General features: G+C 41.0%; 1 protein-coding gene across 1 annotated transcript; it reads right to left on the reverse strand.

The window, feature by feature from the left end:
* Positions 1-16,822: 16,822 nt before the first annotated feature.
* dmrt2a (doublesex and mab-3 related transcription factor 2a) lies at positions 16,823-20,725 on the reverse strand. Its single transcript, XM_008276396.1, has 3 exons — positions 20,351-20,725; positions 18,566-18,668; positions 16,823-18,201 (listed from the first exon to the last, which is right to left on the reverse strand). Exons 1-3 carry the CDS (start codon positions 20,723-20,725, stop codon positions 17,108-17,110), a joined length of 1,572 nt encoding a protein of 523 aa, XP_008274618.1. The 3' UTR covers positions 16,823-17,107.
* Between the last annotated feature and the right edge of the window lie 1,717 nt (positions 20,726-22,442).

Below are 22,442 nucleotides of genomic sequence, written 5' to 3' on the forward strand. Positions count from 1 at the left end.
GAAAGGAACCCACTCACAGGTGTTTTTAGTCATGCAGGTTGAGGTTTGGTCACACTGGGAGGTCGAATAAATAAACCGAAAAACAAAAAAGTATGACTTGACGTGTTCACTGAAAAAGTAATCGCATTACTTTACTAATTCCTGAGTATAAAAAGTAATGTTACTCAGCTGTCGACTCCAAATCCTTCACAATGCTTATCTTTTCATTTTAAGAACAATCAGCAGCAGCTAGCTTAGCATTAGTCTCCATATCGTCACCACAGACTGTAGACACAGAATTCAAGTTCGTGATTGTAATTTTATTTTTATTTTTTTTAATTTTTTAAATATTTTTTTTACAATTTACTGTAATTTTGCACAGGTTTCTTGATCAATCAATCAATCAATCAATCAATCAATCAATCAATCAATCAATGTCCACAGCACTTTTTTCTATTTTTTACAAAAGGTAATTTGTTAATTTAAAATGTCTGAATATAAAATTACATACTTTTTTCCTTTATTTGAAGCAGCAAAAATAAAGATGTTTTTTTTATAAGAATTGAGTGTTATTTGAAAGAGAAAACTTTACGGATATTTCCTGTTTTGTTAAATTAAATATAATAACTAGTAAAATATCAAGAAAATAGTACAAATTTACAAGTTAATTGTGGATAAATCGGCCAAAACTGTAAATGAAATGAATTTTTTTGTAAAATTTTTTCTTTTGCAATGTTCAAATTAAAAACGATCAATTTTTGCTCTATTTAAATCAGCAAANAAATTTTTTCTTTTGCAATGTTCAAATTAAAAACGATCAATTTTTGCTCTATTTAAATCAGCAAACAATGATTTTTATTTTATAAATATTTGTTATTATTTAAAAGAAACTTTGTGGATATGAAGGAATGAAAGATGGTTTGTCATATTTTAACTGTAAATTTTGCCATTTTATCTTGTTTTGTTAAATTTACATCTTGGCTATAAAGAAAGACCAAAACTGTAAATAACGCGACATCAAAAATCTGTAATTTTACAAATAATAAATTGTTCTTATACAATTTGTGGTCTTAAATTTACACTGACTGAATTTAAATCACCTTAAAAAACAATAAACTATTTTATTTTATTTTATTTTATTTTATTTTGCTTCTTTTTGGAATAACACAATATTCCACATTTTGTTTTCAACCTTATTTTTTCTGACAACCTGTGCTGTCAGTTTTTCTTCTTTTTGTGAGTTTGTCTGAAGGACTTCTTTCATAGATGGCGCTGACATGCACATTTGCATCCAAATACAGAATAAGAAGATATAACTGTTTGTCTCAAAATGCTTTCAAAGAGAGGAATTTTCTGACATGATGATGATGATTGGAAACACGACACAACAATCAGAAGATCGTAGAGAAGAAAAAAGTGAAGACTGTGACCACACCACACCTTTGTAGTAGTTTAAAGCAGAAGAGAGAGCAACAAAACTCCTCCAGCAAAGAGCAGCTCCAAAACAAAGAATCCTCTGTGAAGAATAGCATCCCTCCACATATTTGTTACAGATTTGCATTCTCTATGCCAAGAGCGATCAAGCCTGTCAATAAAAATTAAGGCAGACATGCAAAATATTCAAACTTGAACAATGGAACAAGATGGATCTGCTTTTGTTGCAGCTAAGTTGTAGTTTGATGCCTTTATTTTCATTCTAGTCAAGCTAACCTGCTTGTTTTTCATTTAAAACAAAGTTCAACACCCTCTGCTTTAGCTTAAAAACAACACAAGCATTACAAGACGATGCATTTGGAATCGCTCAGTGTTTTCGTGATGTTGCACCGCGTCAGTGACTACAGTATTAATAGTAGCATATCCACACATGAGCGCCATCAGCTCTTCCAGATGAGCCGACTTTTGATGGACCAGTAAAAGTGTCCCGTTCTGTCCACGCAGACGCAGGAAGTTCCAGTCTGGAGCTTTAATTGCTGGTTTGAGGACAGATTATTAAATCCATCTTTCACTGTGGAAATACATAAGACAGCTGCCCGCACGACACCACGAGACGTCTGAGAGCACGAGGCGACGTCTGCAGCCATCAGAGCACACCGAATACACCGACTGGGCCGTTATTAAAGCTCAGAGATGATGAAAAAAAACTGATTATTAAAGATGTGGCTGCTGTCGTGTCTCTTCAGCCGAGTGTTTCTTGAAACTCGCCCTGCTGTCACCATAAAAACATCGCAAAGATAAATATGCAAAAAAAATATACCGTTTATTCAAATAAACGTGACAGCCATCAAAAGCAGGAAAACTCGTCTTATCTCAGCCCACAATCACAAGTTCCCGTGAAAGATAAACACCTAAATGCATGACAGACGTCAAAATATGAGCCAAACAAGTTGCTCCTGCATCGATGCTACAGTGTTAGAAAAGCTGAATGTGCTTTATTAAAAATGGGTGCCAACAAAACCCACAAGTCAATCAAACTGCAATTTTGGAACGCTACCGGGAACAAATATTTGAGTTATGTTGCTCTCGGTGATCTTTGTGCAGTTATAATTCTGTGTCTCTTTCAGGCGTTGCTTTGTGGAGACACTTCAGGATACTCAAAAATCAAGTGTATTATTCCCTAAATGTGCCAAACTGAGTCACTCATTCTGCATAAATGTGCTACTTATGTAAAAAATACACAATCTATGCAAAGGTTTATTGTTGGTTGAAGGACGTCTCCAGCTTTACTCAGAGTTTCAACATGTTATTTAATTTGCATCATGAACCACGAGTGGCTCCAGTATTTCTGCATAAGTATGACCACAGTCGATCTGACTGTAAATCAGTGAACTCTTCAGACAGTTTTATGATCTTTTCCAACCATTTTTCTGCAGAAATCTTTGTTCGTGCTCGGACACACCTGAAAGCACCTGACTCCAATTTAACCGTCAAATTAGCTGCGAGTCCGTCACACACTTTTGCTTCTCACACATATGTTCTATTACATCAATTTCTCAAGAAAATAAATGACTAAGTGTGATATTTTTTGTCTCCTTTGTTTAACTGGCTTCTCTTTATCTACTTTTGGGACTTTTGTGAAAATGTGATGATGTTTTTGGTCGTATTTAAGCAGAAATATGGAAACTACAGAAGTTTGAGGAACTTTGAAGCACCACTCTTTGGAGAAAACGACGATAAATACTTCTGTCTTCCTTAAGACAGATCACTTACGTACCTTTTTATGTATTTGTGTAAAAAATAAACAACTTCCTCCTTTTGCTGCAGTTTCCTCTGCTCGATTAATAATACAAAAAGAAAAGCATAAGAATCTAAATGTCTAAAAGTGTCCTGTGTGTGTCATTTTTTGAATAAGTTAAAAGAAAAAAGAAAAAGCTCACAGCTCGCTCTAAACATAGACATTTAGTTTGCCTGTAAAAAAAAAAAAAAAAAAAGTCCACAGCTCGCTCTAAACATAGACATTTAGTTTGCCTGTGGGGAGGCTGTAGGGAGCGTGTATTTGAATACACCCTTTTAGGCGTATGCAAATCAGACGTTTTAAGTGTTAACCTCGGCAATCGCGCTGTTTACTCTAGTTAGCGTGAGCCAGGTGCAGTGGTCATTTATCACTGTGGAATTACAGCTGCACCATCTGCACCGACCTCCGCATGCAGAGGTGTTCGCCGAGCAACAGTCAGCAACTGATCTCTCCGGGGTTTTTTTTTTTTTTTTTCAGAATTCAAACTGCAGCCACAACGAGCTGCGAATAAATCAGAGGGAGTTTGCAAAGACAACAAGCTGGACAGAAATAACATTTGCAATAAAGTGCGCAGGGCCTCGGTGTGACGGCGCATCGCCGAGGATCACGATATTTTCTTTGGGTGACAAAGCAACACAAAGCGTTTTTCCATAGCATTTACATGAATGTTTAGACTAGCAAATTCCCTGCAGAAGCTGAGCAGGTGGAGAAGACGCTGACGTTTGCGTAAGTCGTAAAACGAAGACAATTTCCTCCAATGCAAATCGTGCAAAATCGAGAACGTCTCCAAGAAAAGGCGACGATTGAAACCGATCAGTAAATTTCAAAAGCTGCAAATCGATGCCGCGGAGGGGGGGAAAACGAAAGATGGTTGTTTTTGTCTCAAGGTTCACCTTGCCGAACACCGGCTGCTCAAAGATTTACAACTATTTGCATAAACTTGCAAATGTGGCTATCATCTGGATTTGAAGTGGCTGTATTTGCCTTTCTCCTTGATCCTTGCGTGAATGTTTCAAAATTATTCCAGAGTGGACGAGACAAACCTTCAAGTAGCTTGGGCTTGCAAATAAACTCCATGGAAACAAATCGAGCTTCCAAAGTCAGAGCGAAAACAAAGGCGGAGGTGATTCTACCAAACCTGCCCTGTTGTTTTCTTTTTTACGACACAAAAATCTACCTCAGTTGTAACTTGTCCCTCAGGGCAGGGCTAATCGTTTTATGGACCTGAGGAGAAGGTTTGCTCTTTACGTTGAGACACAGGCCGACTGTTCAGGTGTTTTTGTGGGGTTTTTTTTTTGTAGTGTTCCAAATGTCAGTTTGTGTTCCAAGAAAAACGTCTTTTTCCCCCACTGTGAGCAGAAGAACAGGGCGAATGTGGAGGCTGCTGAAACAACACAGGTGCCCGTCTGAGAAATAATTGTTCTCCACCCTGAGGAGGCGGCAGGTCGAGGAACAATGGACAGATTGTGTCAGTGTTGGGATGCAGAGAGTTTGTGTTTAAACGAAGCAGACTGGAGGTTCAGATATGAGAACATTTTATCGTTGAGCTGCTTTAAACTAAAAATAATTTCAGTATTACAACCTCATAGCTGCACACTAGGCTGTTTGAAATCAGCCAAAGTTATCTTCCAATGCAGGATCTGTTAAAAGATGAAGATAAAATTCAGCTCATTTAAATGTAGCAGCAATACATCTTATTTGTACTTAATGTAACAGAGAGAATGCAGAAGTCATAGCTAAAACATAGACTGTATAAAAGATGGACGTAGCAACCGACCCTGAAAAATGAAGCCAACCCGGAAGTGTCAAAAACCTGCAATATCACTACGTCCACTAGTCGTGGCTCCAAAAAGCCCTGGCTCCCATAGAAATGAATTGGAAAAGAAGTGAGCACAGATCACCAAATACTGCATTCCTACAGCTCAGGATTTTTTTCTTATTAGTTTTCATGGTCAAGTCCAGAGATCAGGTGGCCAATCTGAAAATAAATCAATACTGAATTTTTTAAAAATCGTCAACATTTTTGCGGGGCAAGGGGCGTGGCTGGCGTGATTGACAGTTGGCAGCGACGATGCAGACGAAGCGAGCAGAAGACAGTAAATGTGGGCGGGGCAGAGAGGGCCCGCCTCTCAATCCGTCTGACCAATCACTGCTCCTATGGCTCCGCCCCCCTCTGACGATTTTTGCCTCACTGGCTCCAAAAATCCAAGATGTCAACCAGGAAGTAGCAAAACCCTGGCTTCATTTTCTCAGTGCAGAAACCAACGGGTGACGTCACGGTAGCTACGTCCATCTTTTATACAGTCTATGAGCTAAAATCAAATTTCCATCTGAGGAGAGTTACGGTATTGAGTTTTTCAAAAAGCCTGTGATATGTTTGGCTTTTAGTTTGTAAGTCCTCATTGCAGGTGTTATTTAGGACAACATTTCCTGTCTTATTGTTCTTGAGTCCTTTATTATAACACTATGTTGGGGTGGGACGTTGTTTTACTGCATTTTTGTTTCTTTTATCTGGAAAGCACTTTATGTTTCATTTCATTTCTATTAAAGGGGAACCAGAAATAAAGTGTGATGAATTGATAGTTGTGACACTGACTGAGTGATACTGAGGTTTACACCAATCAGCCAGAACACCTTCCTAATATTGGCTGCATTCCAGCATCAATACTAACATACTGAGCAGTATTTGAAGAAGGTCCCAATACGTGTAGCACGCCTTAAATACACGCTTGACCTACTGCATCCTGTCAGAGTTTACAGTATGCAAACCGGCATGCTTTCCTGACCCACAATCTCACATATCTCATTGTATTGAGTACCACCAGTAAACCAGCTGGAGCCACAGACACAAACAGATGATCGCTCATTTCACACTACAGACTGTAACAGTCAAAGTTAAAAGGAGTCTTAATATGATGAAGTGTTCTGTCCAACTTGTATGCACACTACAAGAACATAGCATGGCATGTGAGAGTGCAGCTGTGGTACTCAAAGTGAAAAGACAAAGTATGTGATTTGAAACAACTATTATGCACGTCGAGGTCTTGACTCCTCAGACCTCCTGTGGCATCACACACCAACACACATCCTTTAAGTCCTGGAAGCTGCACAGCATTTTTGTTTTTTAAAGCAATCCCACACATGCTCGATTCCACTGAGTTGTGGTGAATTTGGAGTCAGAGTCAACACCGTGTACCCCTTTTACACCAAGAAGAACCAGGTGCTAGTGTCGTGCTGGTGCTAGGGCCAGTGTTTAGTTGGTTCAAGTCTTGCACCTCCTAAGAACCTGTTTGCTTTTCCATTGGTAAGGAGCCAAGTTAGAGCCACGCCATACGTTACTGCATATGTAGCCGTTTACTGAACAACGCTCGCACCATACGCAAGTCCACACAGGACTCCAGACTGACTTTTTCATTGGTGCAACCAATTTTCTCATTTGGTTGCACTTCCCACCTTGTCACAGGCAAAACATATGACTTGCTGAGCATTTTCTTATTGATAAGCGCTACAATTTACCGATGTTCCCTGAACAGCCCACATTGCAGGTTGTGGTAGCTGCTGTTGGTAGTGTGCTGTGATAGGTGTAGGACTAAAAATGACTTTAACAAGAGTAAACTAGGGCGTTCTCATGTCAGATTTGTTCAAGATGAAACAGAGTGATTTTTCCTCATGCGGTCTTTTCTATGAGCGGAATAAATAGTCCATGTAGGTGCGTTCCGTTTTTCACGAAAAGATCGCATTTCTAAGTGTAAATACAGCAGTACACCAAAGTTATAAAAGTACTGTTTTCCACCACTGTGGTGCTGCTGCTGCTGGTGGGACACAGTTGTACTGGATTTCAGCACTCAATAGTTTGTGCCAAACTTCTGTGTGTGTCCCTGGACTCATTCCAATACATCAGTGATCGGACCAGGAACGTCCTGGTGAAAACCGACACAGAATACCACTTGTGTGTCCCATTCTGTGTTTCCACCGGTCTCGTTGGTCACCATAACCCCGCCCCCAGCCCCTGACGTTCTTAGCTCTGGCCCAGCAAAGAGTTTTAAGAACCTGGAGCTGGTGCTTAGGTGGTGGAAAGACAAAGAGCTGGTGCTAAGTCAGGCTCTGACTCTGGAGCCAGCTCGGTGGAAAAGGGGTATTGGACTCTTTGTCATGTTCCTCAAACCAGCGTTTGCAGTGTGTCAGGGAGCATTATCCTGCTGAGAGAGGTCATAAGGGAACAGTGTTTCCAAGAAGAGGTCTGCAAGATGTCAAAGTAATGTCCACATGAAGGGAAGATTTCCCAACAAAACAGTGCTTTATCCCCACTGCTGCCATCTCTTCTCCATGTAAATGACACACACACCATTGCTGCATGTTCCACCTCCAACATTCACACTGTAGGAGGAAACAGGAGTCAGCATGTGGACTCTAACTGGTCAGCAAGCTGAAATCTCTACAGCAGCATTAAGGCTTTCAGCAGTTTGCGCTACAGTAGCTCTTCCAGCCACACAAGCTGCACTGGAGATGCTCTGACCCAGTCGTCCAGCTATCGCAACTTGCACAGATTGGATAGATTTGCAAGTTATCTCATATGTGCTACAAAAAATATCAGCATTGAGGTTAAACTCGGCCTGCATGACCACTTTCTGTCTCTGCTCCACAGCCTGGAAATGTCCAAACAACTCCAGGGTGATGAAATATTATTTTAGTGTAAATGTGTGTGTGTGGGTGTTTTCAGGATCTTCCCAGCCAACTCCAACCACCAGCCTTTTGCCCCTATCGGCCCCCAGGGTCTGTCAGCCCCGACAAGGCGGTAATTAAGTGGGAGCTACTTGTCAGAAAGCTGCAGTGCTACACATTTCTTATTGGATTACAAGGTGCTGGGAAGGAATGCAGGAACCGGCCGGCGCTGCTGGTAGAGGCCGAGAGGAGCAACGCTGGTGAAAATGAATAGAGATCCTACCCTTTCCTTCACGCCCGCTGATCGCTGATGCAAAATACAGCATGTGCCATTTGTTTTCCAGAGTCAAAATAACCCACCGTGTGATTTTTTTCTCTCTCTCTCTCCGTGTGTGTGTGTGTTTGTGGTGCTTAATAGATTCTTAATGTGCAAAGGATTGTAGCGTATCAGATGGGCTGAGAGTTCGTGGCATGACAACGGCAACAGTGGGATGGATGGCTTGGTTTAACACCTGGAGCAGGGTGTGTAGAGGTGTGTGTGTGTGTGTGTGTGTGTGATAAAGCAATAAACCAACCACACAGTCACTGGCAGGGCAGCCAAATGCTATATGGGCGGCAGAAGAATGGAGCTGTTGTATCATAGTGGGGGAAGTCCGTACGGCGCGATCGCACTGTTTTATTTTCATTTTGTTTTAATCCATTGTACTGAGCGGTGAGCCTCCAGCCTGATGCATCTCTGAGCTCATGTGTAGTACCTGAAGTATTTAGATCTTTGCTCAAGTAAAAGTCAGTGCAGTGTGGAAACACTGGACTGAAATTGGAAATAAATTACAGTAAAAGTCAGAATCCTACTTTAGTATTGGCATCAAAATAACCTCAAAGCACCTGAAGTACTCTTTACGCAGAATGTCCCATTTCAGAGTCACATATATTAAAATATTCGCTTATAATTACTGATTTACTTTAATGTTGCAGCTTTATATATGGCAGGGTAGCTAAATCTATATGAACATTGCGTAATTGATCAAAGTTTGTTGATTGGATTGCAGACTACATAAAGCAAGTGTGCAAGTCAGTAAACAGTGAGTGTAGCAAATCCAAAGTAAAATAATTAGAGTTATAGACGTATTTACAGTGTGCAGAATTGGCAGCATAACTTTATACTGTAAAGCCTTTTATCCACAAAAAGTCAAACGTTTGTTGTCATGTTTTTTTTGACATGATTGGAAATCAATAGGTGAGAGAGAGAAACCAAAACATGGACAAGAAAACCACCAGAGCTGTGATCAAGTGTCTGCAAAAATGAGAATAACCCCACAAAGACATGGTGAATCCACTGAGCCAGGACTTCCCCTGTTATTTAACTGTAAAGAAGTGGGCAGCAATTTATCCAAGTCTCTGAAGCTCTACTGGAGGGATGAACAGCAGGGTGAAAAAACAAAGAACCCTCATTTGGTGTTTTAATGAAGGCCAGAGCATGTGATTCATGTCATTTTTATCAAACCTCTGTGTCCTGTGAATGGAGGCGTCGTCATCCTGGAATAAACCGCTGCCATCAGGAGAGAAATGCTCCGTCATTCAATAAAAGGAACCTCTCAGAACTACTTTGTACTGATTGCTGTGATTCTTTTCCATCTAACAGGATGAGAAAAATGCCCCCCTACAGCAAAACCACCAGACCTCCTCCCTGCAGGGGTCAAGCATTCAGACCTGGACTCTTATTGTGTTCACCAACTCGTCGGGAAAATGGGGAAGGTTCTGGTCATATCACTATATGTTTCTATATCTGTCACTGAACTCTCATGCACTGCAGCTTTTCTATGAATGGACTTGTTCTTTGGTTTTTTTCCTTACATGTCGCACAAACATCCCATGAAGTCCTGATATCTTTCCTAGAGATCTAAATCCAACTGTGACCCATCTGCACGAAATCAGACGCATCCGAGATACAGCCCGAGTTACGCTAACAAGTGATAAAATATTGATTTTGTGGGACTAATTTTGTGCAGATGGGTCACAAATGTGGCTTTAGTGGAAACACCAGCCAGTTCAGCCGTCTGTGTGACTGAAGCTCCTGCCATCTGCACCCCAACAGTGAACCCTCGTCCAAAATCACTTTCCTCTTTTTTCCTTTTGTCATATAAACACAAAACAGAGTTTAGTGGGCCTGCTGATTAGATAGTGATTACATGTCATTGCTCTCCACTCATTTATTACGGTTTGGCCTTTAATTTGTTACTCAAATGTATATCAATGGTCAATCTATGGTTCACTCTTTATACCACACAGGAATAAATAAAACCCAGCAGCAGCTTCAACCGTATGAGAACAACAAAAAGAATAGAGACGACCAAAAAGAAAAGCATGTGGATGATTGCACCAATCTGTGATGTATCTTTGATCGAAGAGAGCGTATTTGAAAACGTGAAATCCACAGCAGAAATCACAGATGTTTGGCTGTATACATGTGAACTACTTGTACAGATACGATTGGTATTGTGTAGTTATGTCATTTTTCTTTGGTAAATGTGTTTTTTTATGTTTGTTCAAGGCAAAACTAAACTCTGTAAGCAGCTTGAACTGCTGTAAAGTGCAAGATGAACCAAGAAAAAGAAAGAAATATACCATTAATACCCTTAAAAATGTGGGATTAATGATCCTGTATTAGCTATTTATTAGATTTTCATCAGCCTCATTGCATTCTGTGTTACTTTTCAGATGGACCAGAGTACAGACTGTGTGTGCATATTAGCAGGCTGTAAATGGGATAAATATGCAGAATCCCTCCTATTTGTCCTTTAAGTGCTGAAAAAGTGCAGCTTTGTGACATTTAACACGACAACATTAGTGTGTATCAGCGACAAACACACTCGGCGACCTCTGTTCTGTTGTCTTTCTGAAACAAGAGCTGCGAAAGACTGAATTCCCAGACTTCTGTGTGTGTGTGTGTGTGTGTGTGTGTGCGTGCTGTGTGTTTTTCTTTTCCCAGCATCACAGCATGAAGGAAAGTCACTGAAGTCTCTAAATGGCAAACGACACCTGCGTGCCCTAAACAAAATGCTACTGTGTGAACTACAACTGTTGATAAGGGGGGACGGTGGAGGGGTGAGGCGGGGGTTAGAGAGGGGGGGGAAGGGGGTGAGTCAACAATCCAGTTCACTCTCTGCTGACATGTTAAATCTCACACTTTGGGAATGGGACTCCGGTAAGGACTTCAGCAGATACTTATCAGCGGCGGTTAGTGCAGGCAAACACTGTCACCTTCTGCTCAGCGGCCAACTGCTGTCATCAACACACACACATGCATTCATTCATTCACACACTTTGTGAAGTCAGAGACACAACACAGCCTTCATTGTGCTGCGGTTGCATCTGAAGATTTGCTACTTTGAGGTGATAAATGTTGTGAGTCATAAGCAGGAAAACTAATTCAACACGCTGTTCCGCTCGTCGTTTACGATGTTTGCACATTCAAGTGTTTTATGGCTGCAGCTTTTCAGAAAATGCAAATATTCTTTGATATCTTGTTTCTCCAACACAAGTCCGCCTGATATATTCTGTTTAGGATGCACCAAAGCCGCCACAGTCCGCCGTTGGGATTGTAATATTCTGTCTAAGCAGCACGTTCAGTTAAAAGTCATCACAGTGGACCATGGACGGTGTGTTTTATAACCTCATGACATACCTTACTGTATAACTGCAATGTCCCCGGTGTGAATCCATCCCATGACATCTGCTGCATGAATCCCCCTTCTTTCTCCCTCAAGCTCTTGTTGGAAGAAATATTTAGATCCACTACTGATGGGAAAGTTTCAAAATCATGTAATACAGCATCAAAATACACTTCAAATATCTGAAGGAAACACACTCTTTATGCAGAATTTTATCATCATATATGTATCATATTGTTCAATTATGAATAGTCGTTTATTTTAATGTTGCAGCTGGAGCTCATTTCAATTACTTTATATGCTGTTGGGTAACTTTTTAAAAAAAAAAAAAATCAGAATCAGAACTGATTTTACTTCCAAGTAGGTTTTCACATGTGAGTCATTTGACTTTTGTGCAGAAAAAAAGGCGAAAAGATTTCAAAGTGAGTAAACAGAAAGTTGCACATTCAGGGTCGAATATGAAAAGTAATAAAAATATTGGCAATGTGCAGGATTATTCGCCTGTTGGTTGATTGATATTTAACTTTTAATCTGCAGAATAACTTAAGCTTTAAAACAAATATAGTGGAGGAGAAGCAGCATAACTTAAGAAAAGTGAATAAAAATTGTACCTAAGTACTGCATTTGAGTAAAAGTACATTGTCACATTCCAGTGGTGGTCAAATGAAGACAGAAGGCCCCGAAAAAGTCCTTAAAATGTGAACAGCAGCAAAAGTATAAGAATGTAAAGTCATAAATATGACATTTTAGTAGGTTTTTCCAAAATCATGTGAGTCTTTACGAACTACAAAAATTAGAAGCTCAATCTAGAAACAATTGCATTCAAAGAGATGAAGGAACTATTAAATATTTGTGGAATCGTTTTAGAGTTGGACGTTAAAATCATTTCATTTATACGCCCGTATTGTAAACATAAAGGAGGAACCAGTCAGTCAGCATAAAGACGGGAAAGAGCTCCGTAATAAATCCGCCTAATAAACTCAAATGGTAATTATAGATCACTGAAGATATTTATTATACACTGTACAACAACAACAATAGTGTAGAGACGATAAGTTGCGGTTTTACTGGACTCCTGGAGCGTCCGCCACAAACTCACTGCGGCAAAAACCACAGCAGCTGTTTCCAGTGTTTACTGAGCTGCAGCTGATTGTAGTTTCACAGAGTGTTGATTGTCTCATCTAAAAGTAAATTCCTTTAAAGTCTGAGCCTTTAGGATGATTTACCACCAACATTGAACTCGTGAAAAAGAGACACAAGCTAGAGTAGAAACATTAAAAGTGTAAGATTGGAAACACTTAAAATGAAAAACCCTCTTTGACTTCATGCGTTTTCTCACTGCCAATAAACAAAGCCCTAAAACAAGCCCTAACACAAGTCCAGTGCTTCATAACACAAACACTATCACTAGTTTATCTGCAGCTGCGTGGTCGTAGCGCCGCTGTTTTCTGGATCAGTAGTAAAGCTTTTCAGGGTAGTGTCCCAACAAGCTACATCTTCCTGAGTATTTCTGAGGCAACAAGCAGAGCAGAGCCTCCACTGTGGTCTGACATAGAAGTGAGGATCAGCACATGAACTCCAAAAATGGAGCAGCCACAATACTGAAACTACCAGTAAGAGTGATCATCTCGTTACAGTGCAGCGTTCTGCTGGAGAACCTTTGGTCCTGGTGTTCATGAGGATATCCACTCAGGTCCTTAAATATTTGGACACAAGTTTGAGCATCCCGGCTCTGTAGCCACCACAATGGATTTGAAATGAAACAATGAAGATGTGCTTGAAGTGCAGACTTGAAGCTTTAGGGTATTTATATCCAAAACAGGGGAACAGTGTAGGAATTACAACTCATTCTATATGTTCTCTCTACGTTTTTAAGGGACCAAAAGTCATTGGACAACTGGCTGCTCAGCTGTTCCATGTCCAGGTGTGAGTTATTCCCTCATTATTTCACCTACAAGTAGCAGATTAAAGGTCTACAGTTCATGTCAAGTGTGGTATTTGCATCAATGTCCAGATATTGATGGACTGACTGTAAACGTTAAATGTTCTGCACTTATATAGCATCGTTTTAACCTGACTGAGGTTGTGTAAAGCGCTTTATACACACTCTCAGTGCAACTTGGGGTTCAGTGTTCAGGGGCTAAGAACACTTTGGCATATGGATACTCCAGGAATCAACCTTAGAATTAGAAAACAAACTGATCCTGAGCTGAGGCCAAATGACAATAACAATTCCCAGTGTGTGTGGCCGATGCAAACACACTGCAAAAACTGTTCAGGAACGGCTCGAGGAACATGACCAAGAGCCTCGACCTGCAACTCTACCGACACCAGCCTGATTGAGAATCACCGGAAAGCAGCAGAACAACCAACACGACCCACGGAGGCCCCATTCAGCAACCCAGAGGTCCTGTGTCAAATCCCCCACAGCTCAGAGTTCGTTTGTTTGGCTAAAGTTTGAGGTGGTTTTAATGCTGTGTCTGTTTGTTGAACATGCTAACTGCGAGCTAGCAACATGTTTTTCAAGGTCTGTAAGCAGCAAATGAAAAGGAAAAAGTAAATCCTTAAATAAATAAAGTAGCTTTGGACACCCTTTTTTGCCATGTTGGTGTAGCTCAGCTCGCTAAATTTCTCTGAGCGGTAACGTCCGTGGAGTGAAGCTTCATTCAGCTCACAACACTTTCCAACAGGGATCGACTGTTTGTTGGCCTCACCAGGGCACGTGAACTGATTTTAGATGGAGCAAAAAGCAGATTCTTTTAAATGTGGGCCGATCACTTTATGACCTGGTTCATGTCGCTCCAGTTTTGCTCCAGAACCGCTCACCCCACAAACTCAAATCATAATGTTAGAAGGAACTAGGCCAATCTGCCAAGCTCCAATGTTTTTTTTTGCACTGCTAAAAGTAAGAACTACAAGGAAAACAACGTACACGTGTGACATTTTTTCTTTCACTGGAGCCATTTGTTTAGAGCGATAATAAGTGTGAGAGCATTGAACAGGTCCAAGAGCGAGCAACGAAACATTTTCGTCGCTCTGCTCACTTAACCTGGGCCTGGCCCATCATCAGAGCTGAAATTCAGCATTTTTCCAATTACTGCTATTCATATTATTGTTAACCATTTTCTGATAAAAAGAAAAAAAAGTAAAATATCCATTTAAAAATATGGCCCATTGGTTTGATTTTTCTCTATCTGTGGTATCGATCAATGCCCCACCTACAGCACAATCTGATTACAAGTCACAACTAATTAACACTGAACACTTTCAATTAAACGCATGTAAAATGTCAAATTTATACGTGTTTATTATGGTCAGCATGTTTTTAACAAAGCCATCTCAGGGATTATGTGTGTTGTAGTTTGTGTCATCGAAATTTGGCGCCAAGGTTTCAAATGGTTCCAAACACTGGTTATTGGTGTCCTTGATGACTAATTATTGGTACTGGTGAAGAACATAGATAGATAGATAGATAGATAGATAGATAGATAGATAGATAGATAGATAGATAGATAGATAGATAGATACTTTATTCACCTCTGTGGGGAAATTCAAGGTATTCACAGAGCACACTTGTTGCATCTAAGAAAAATAAGGAAACCAACGACCAAAAGAAATGTGCGATTAAACATGCAAACTGTGCTGCTTGAAGGAATAGAAACCATACTGGTTGGTTACGACTTTCAAAGAAGCTCACTGAACAATGCACAAAGTCCTCACAGTGCAGAAACGTCCTCCCCACGACGGTCCTTACAAAGATAGCAAATACGCACACAGGATTTTTTTTTCAAAAAGAGCAACCGCAGACTACTTAAAGTGATGTCAGGCCTCTCTGGTGACACAAAATGTCATCATCAGGCCAAATCCAATTACAGCAGGAACAAGAGGACTCTTTAAAACAATCACACATCCGCAGTCTCCTCCTGACACGAGATTTCTCAGTGGGATTAAGAGCGAAGGAGAAAGAAAAAAAAGAAGCCAAGTGACAGGAAAATAGAGCTTTTATCAAAGAGTCGAGTGGTTTTGGCTGCAGATTCGTGCCGATGAAATGTGAACATTTGTGCCAGAAAGAAGAGATTAGTGACTTTTTTTTCTTTCCTTTCCTTTCCTTTTTTTTTAACCTCCTGTCTTGTTCATTATTGCACGGATCAGTGTTCTGCAGCTCATGTGAAACCCGTGTTTGGAGCTGTCTTTCAACACACACACACACATGCGTAGAAACACACACAGAAACACACACACTCTGAGAGGCCGTAACTGGAAAGGAATGAGTGGAGAAACGCATCTTGAACGGATGAGACGATGCTGCTCACAGATTTATGGGCTGATATCACGTTTCAGCACAGTTAGTCCACATCCACTCTGTCACATCCACACTTCATTTATGTGTTTTCTTTGTGTGATTTGTGTTTATGCAAAAAGGCAGCGTCGTTAGAACAATCCCGGAAGATTCTTTTAATCGTTTTCAGTGGGGCTGGTCTTTGCAGCTGCGGCATAGTTTGCGACATATGACATTAACTTGAAACAACTTTATGAGTTATTGTGTAGTTGTGATGACGAAACGGCAACTTAATTTAGTGTCCGAATGAATTAAAAAGATGCAGAAATTGCATTGAAGCTGTTGCAAGTTGCTCCTGATAAAACTGTGCTGCATTTATTTGTTAAATGATAATTATGCTGGGTTTCAAAGATTCAGTAAAAAAAATGTCTAATATGACTGATCTGTAATTTAATGTAGCTTTTGATTATTTAATATGCTATATTTATTAGCATGAAATATGACATATTTTATATACAAATATTCCACAATATTTAGCACGGCAAATGTTTAGGGAATTATCTAGCATCTGCTCATTTATTTTGAAATTTAAGTCAAACTTGTGCTGCATTTTTAAAAACTTAATAATCAACTTAAACATTTCAAAGAACCTGAGATGTTTAAAAAAAATCTCTTGGATACGACAAGACATTTTTAAAAAAAACAACAACAACTTGATTTAATAGGGGAATATGAAAAATATCATAAAAAAAACATTTGCAGCATATTTAATTTTTTGCTAAATTAATTATATTAATACATAACATTGTTTCCTCTGTGTTTTTATATGGAATTTGGGATCTGATCTGAAATTGCCTGTTTGGTTTTTCTCTGTTTTTAATAAGTATGAACCTGCAACCACAGTAATTTACGAGTCGGCGCAGACTAACTTCTGACCTAAACAAAAACCTGCTCACAGTTAAACGTGTCATAACTCCAGCATAAAATGAAATCGGAGACTTTTTATGGAAAGAGTTCAATCTTATAAAGTTTATTGACATGAGGAAAACATCGGGATAATGTTTAAATACTCTACACAATAACGTTATTAAAACATGCACATGTAAAATATAATATACTGTACATAAATATTACACTGAGGAAAAAAAAAATACATTTCAAACTGGTCTACTTTCTGATGCAGTGCCTGTGTTTTTCATTTTGACCCCAAAACCACAACTAGAGTTGATCTCTCTCCGAGACGAACCTGACGTTTATAGTGCAAGAAAAGACACTTAATGGAAGTTAATGGAATGCTCGGCTCATGGCGGGCGTCGGTCGCTTCAGTATGGCTTCCACAGAGAAGGACAAAGACTCGCTGGGTGCCATCTTGGTCCCCACAGGTTTGGACAGGAAGTCTTTGGCATACCTGTCTGTGATTTTTACAGCCTGAATGTCTCTGGCAGAGCCCTCCCTGAACTTGCGGGCAGCCTCCTCTAAGAGCTCTTTGCAGTACGGAGCTCTGAGCTCTGGCCCGGACCCGCCACTGGCTTTTTCGCTCAACGAGTGCTGGATGAGGGAGTGAAAGGAGTTGAGTTTCATGGAAAGCTTGTCCTTGCTCGGCTTGTTCAGGACTTGGCTGGAGTTTTGAGAGTGTGGGTTGCTGGGGAAGGATTGTCCAAAGCTCCTCTTAGGTGGGGAGAAGGCCGAGCACTCCCTCGGCCCCACATGGGTGGCACCGGGAGGCTTTGGATCGGCCCGCTGAGGCTCCAACGAGTCCTGCAGGGCGGCGGCTCGGGATCCCTCCAGTTTAGCAGCCAGAGTCGCCTCCTGCTCGGGCAGCTGGCTCTCAGCAGGCATCGCTTTGGGCTCCCACACGGCACCCGGCTTCATGTTCTGCACCGCCGTGGCATTGAACAGACACTGCTGATAGAGCAGCGCGTCGCCCAGGTTGGCGGCGCCGCGGGGCCACATCATGAAGCCGCCTCGTGACGGCTGCAGCGGGTAGTGGCGGTAGGTGGTGGCCACGCTGACGTTGGACGAGATGAGCTCGACGTTGGCGGAGCCAGCCGGGTACTGCATGCTCAGATCCAGGCAGTTCGGGCCGAGGAAGCCGCACAGCTCTTTGGGCTGCGGCTCCACCTGAGCTGCAGGCGAGTAGGCCGTCTTGTAGGAGTTGTACTCTGCGGCGTGGTGGACCATGCTGTTGGGGAAGAGCAGCGATCCTGGAGCCGCCTGGCTGTTCTCCATCAGCTCTCGCTCTTTGTACTCGCGCTCCAGCATGATGGTTTCCAGCTCCTTGTCGGCGAAGGCTCTTCTCTTCCTCATGCGATCGCTCAGCGGTGGAGGGAGAGACGGGTTGGTCGCCAGGAATGGATCAGACGGCACCGGACGGTATCCTGCCATAGAGGAAAAAAAACGACTTTTAATTCAAGTTTTATGACATTTAATGTGGTTTGAATCATAGGAGATGCCAAGCATGCCTGCAGAAACACTCACAACACTGCAACAAAAGGACAGTTTTTACTTTTGCTTTAAGAGATGTTAGTCATACTCCGTGTGTTGGAACAGTGCAGAATTAGTCAATTTGTCACATGCCAAAAGGTTTACTGCTTACAGATGTTAGCAAGACCTTATCACTGTTCTGGTGTTAAAGAAAGAAAGACGGAAACCTAGCACTGGAAAAGAGGTTTCATCAGAGTCGAGACAAGCTGGAAAACATCAGAAACGTGTTTGTTTTGGTCAGATCTGCTGCCCCGTTACCTTCGAGGATGCTTTTGGCGAGCATGGTGGACGGTCGAATGTGTCGCTGATAAATTGTCCTCCTCTCTGCTGGAATTTGTTTCCCAGATATTCCTTTCTTATCCTAAGAAAAATGGAGAGAACAAAAAGAATGCTTAAAACACGCTGCGAGGATGTTTTTCTTGGTTCTCATGTAATGTCTGATTTGTCACAGCTGAGGTTCAAGTTGTGTGAATGTTTGGATAACAGAGGCCAACGTCTTAATAATAATCCACAAGAAATATGGGTCATAATACGGTTTTCTGATGTTATTACAGCTATAAAAATCTGTTGTTAAATAGCTTAAAGCTGGATAAATACACTCAGCAGTTTATCGCGAGATAGATTTACTGTTTACGATAAAGCTAAATACGTTTAATATGCACATTTTTAGCATTTTAAAGACACAGAAAAGAGGAAAGAAAACATTTACAGGCTATTTTCAACATTGAAACAGCTGATCCTGATTGCATTTCCTCATTGTGTAATAGTTTGACAAGAATATGTCATAAAACTTCAGCCAAAAAAAACAACACAAACAGCATCTGACACACCCTGCACACACACAGACAGCAAAGCATGCATCTGGTATCATTTGAAACACCACAGATGACTTAGTTGAACACTTTACAGCAGATATTCTCAAATATTTGCACGTCACGGACTAAATAGATGCAATTTCTCCTAATGAAACTCAGATATTTTTTCGTTTATAATTAAATTTCCTCATAAAAGTGTGCAAATACGCTTTCATTTTGAAAATAAGTGATTGCTAAGTTTACTGGAACAACATCAAGAACCTCTAAAGGCCTCTTTGAGAACCGCTGATTCAAACTAACAAGCAGAACATACACTGTGTGACTTTTAATATGAAAAAAACCTCTAAAACCAAAGCTAATCCCGCTCACAGAGCTGAAAGGTTTGGTTTATGGGAATGCAATTTCAAAAGTGATGCTTGATTTTGGGGAAAAAACAAGCACAGCACAGCAGAAAATCAAGTTTTCTTAGGAGTGTAACTATGTAGGATTTCTCAAAAATACAAAATCTGCGCGACCACAAATCCCAGAGAACCTCGCCTGCAGAAGCGGATCATTCGTGTGCGCTCAGGTCATCAGGAGCTACTGTCAGCTCGGCCGCTTTAAATTCTCAACCGAGATTTTCTAAATATCTAAATATGTCTGTTTGCAAAAGCAGCATTTCTGCAGGTGTTTAGGCTTTTTTTTTTTAAAAAGTGTATTACAGTCATATCTGTTTCAGAGCAGCTCAAAGGAACACAGGAGACATGAAGGCGTTAAATGAAGTGAAGCAGTCAGCTCACTGTGAGGCCAAATACACAGAGAACTAATGACAACCAAATCATTTACACTTGTGCCACCTGTGAAGATGTTGAACTGCTGAACTGACTCTAGCTTTAAAACGTGTCTCTCATGGATTTCCCACTCAGCTGAAATATGGCAGTGAGTGAGCCACTGGATTCACAAAGTCAACACAAGTGCCTCTGACTTACATGGAGCTGGAAATCCTCCCTGCTTCTTAATGCAAACTCAAATTTGAGCAGCTCAGGCTTCACTTGATGTTGGTATTGACTGAGCTAATTCCCCTTGTTGGATAAAGTGAATGAACTTCTGCTGCGTAAAAGCGCCAGAACGCACCTCTCCGGGCTTTGAAGCTGCTAAACACACACACACACACACCTACACACACACACACACACACACACACACACACACACACACACACACACACACACACACAGAGCCGGCCTACCTCCGTGGCCTGCTGCCTCCTCAGGGCCACCTGCGCCGCCATCACCCGCTGCCTCTCCACCACCAGCAGGCAGTTTGCGCACTGGCAGTCCCTCCAGCGGCAGAAGCGCTTATGGCCCTTCAGGCACGACACCACGCCGTGGTTGCGGCATCGTGCGCACTTAGGCGTCCTGCTCAGCTTCCTCTGGTCGCCCGAGCACAAGCCGCCGCTGGGGCCCGGCCTGTCGTCGCCCTTCGTGCCGTCCCCGTCGTCCTCGGAGGCGGCCGGGCCGAGCGGAGCCGAGCCGGGGCGGCTGCAGGAGTCCGCCAGGTCGTCGCTCTCCGTCTCCAGACTCTCCACGTCGATCTCAAACTCGCACCCGGTGCTGTCTGACATGTCTGCCCCGAGTCCTGCACCGGCTTCACACCCAGTTTATATCTGGAGGAAAAATAGAAATGATTACACCTGCAACTGCACTTTAAAGAAAATAATCTAAAGTACTTATAAATGGACCAAAATATCTCACATTTTATAAATCAAGAACTCATTTAACTCCACTTATTAAACTAGAAAGTCCACATTTAAATAGATTATCCTATAAAAGATCATCCTGGAAAAAAACATTCCTCTACATTATGATTCTTTCATTCATCTCAAATAACCACGTTTGGAATATTTTATAATTGTAAATTTCTGCAGGTGCAAAAATACATGATATTGTTTTTATAGCCAACTAATGTGTAGCCGAAATATAACCAAAAAGAGGAAAATCTGATTTAAAATCTAAAAGCAGGAAACGTTTAATTCACATTGAGGAATCTGCAGCCTTGTTAGATATACTGGATAACAGTTTATGCAACTTATTTAAGATTATATTGAATATTAAACCAAAAAGAAGCGTTTATTTAATTATAGAGTCTACAAATCTTGAGCAAACGTGCCGGTGCGTTATAGAAAGCCTAAAATATACTAAATCACAACAAGCAGCGTCATAATAATCATGTATTTATCACATTATTTCACTATAAAAGCAAACTAAAATAGTGTAGATTTTAAGCTGTGGATCCTTTAATGCTTTTAATTGGGTATTTCATGCATGAATTAAGTGTAATCTTAAATAGTGCAGTAGCTTTTGAGTATTTAATTATTATTGTGAAAGCAAACCGCGTCCAGACTCAGACTGCAGCAGCGAACACGTTAGAAAAAAAAAAAAAGAGACTTGCTTTTACCTCCGGGAATCCAGCAGAGTGTTAAAGCGGTGCCCGTGTCGGTAGTGATGGATGATCCACTCAGTCCAGCCGGTAATTAACCGCTAATTGGTCGGATGGATGAGAGTCACCGTGAAGCTCCAAACTTTCCTCTGAGGATCAAACTCACCGAGACGCTGCTATGAGCCGCCGCACACTGCGCTCCGAGCGCTCCGATTGGCTGCTGGGGAACACCCGCCGGCCAATAGGATTTACGAGCCGTTGCAGGTGGGCGGGGGCACTGAGTCCGGAGCTGGTAGCTGCTAGAAGTAATGTGATTACTCTTCCTGTGTGCGTTTCATCTCTGTAGTCTGCTGGAAAAGGTATTTAAGACGTAGAAACGTTACTAGTTACTTCTTGTTTAGCTACAGAGCACTAATTTAAATACATATATTAGCAGTTTGTTATTTTGTGGAGTAAAACACTGTTTGTTTGGTTTCTTTTTTCAAACACCAGCGCTAATTAGCTTAGCTAATCAAAGCTAGCTTGTTTAACTGGCACTTCCTGTTACCCCTGCAGTAGTTTATTTTTCTTTTTATTAATAAAATATAATTATACATGTGTTTCTTTTTAGTTTAAGCTGGGAAGCTCTTTAGCTTTTCCTAATATATTACTTTTTTGATGACTAGAAAATAGAAAAATCAGCTATTAATAATTAGCATAATACAGGTGACAAAATGCCTGATTAGCATTAGCTTGTCAAAGCAACAGAAACATAAAATGAGAGTGACTGAAAAGCAACACATTCATTCTAATATTCTCCTAAAGCTTTAGTCTTGGCATATTAGTTGACAAATAAACAACACTTTATATACACGCAAATGAATTATAGGACACAACTAATCTTTCAGCTGAGGACAAAACTT

This window comes from Stegastes partitus, unplaced genomic scaffold (assembly GCF_000690725.1).
Source record: "Stegastes partitus isolate 25-593 unplaced genomic scaffold, Stegastes_partitus-1.0.2 Scaffold71, whole genome shotgun sequence".
NCBI classification, from domain to species: domain Eukaryota; kingdom Metazoa; phylum Chordata; class Actinopteri; family Pomacentridae; genus Stegastes; species Stegastes partitus.

Coding starts and splice junctions, on each gene's coding strand:
- dmrt2a (XM_008276396.1), bottom strand. CDS start 20,725: ATGTCAGACAGCACCGGGTGCGAGTTTGAGATCGACGTGGAGAGTCTG. Junction 18,669..20,350: donor GGAGGCAGCAGGCCACGGAG/GTAGGCCGGCTC, acceptor CATTTTTCTTAG/GATAAGAAAGGAATATCTGG. Junction 18,202..18,565: donor CGCCAAAAGCATCCTCGAAG/GTAACGGGGCAG, acceptor CCTCTATGGCAG/GATACCGTCCGGTGCCGTCT.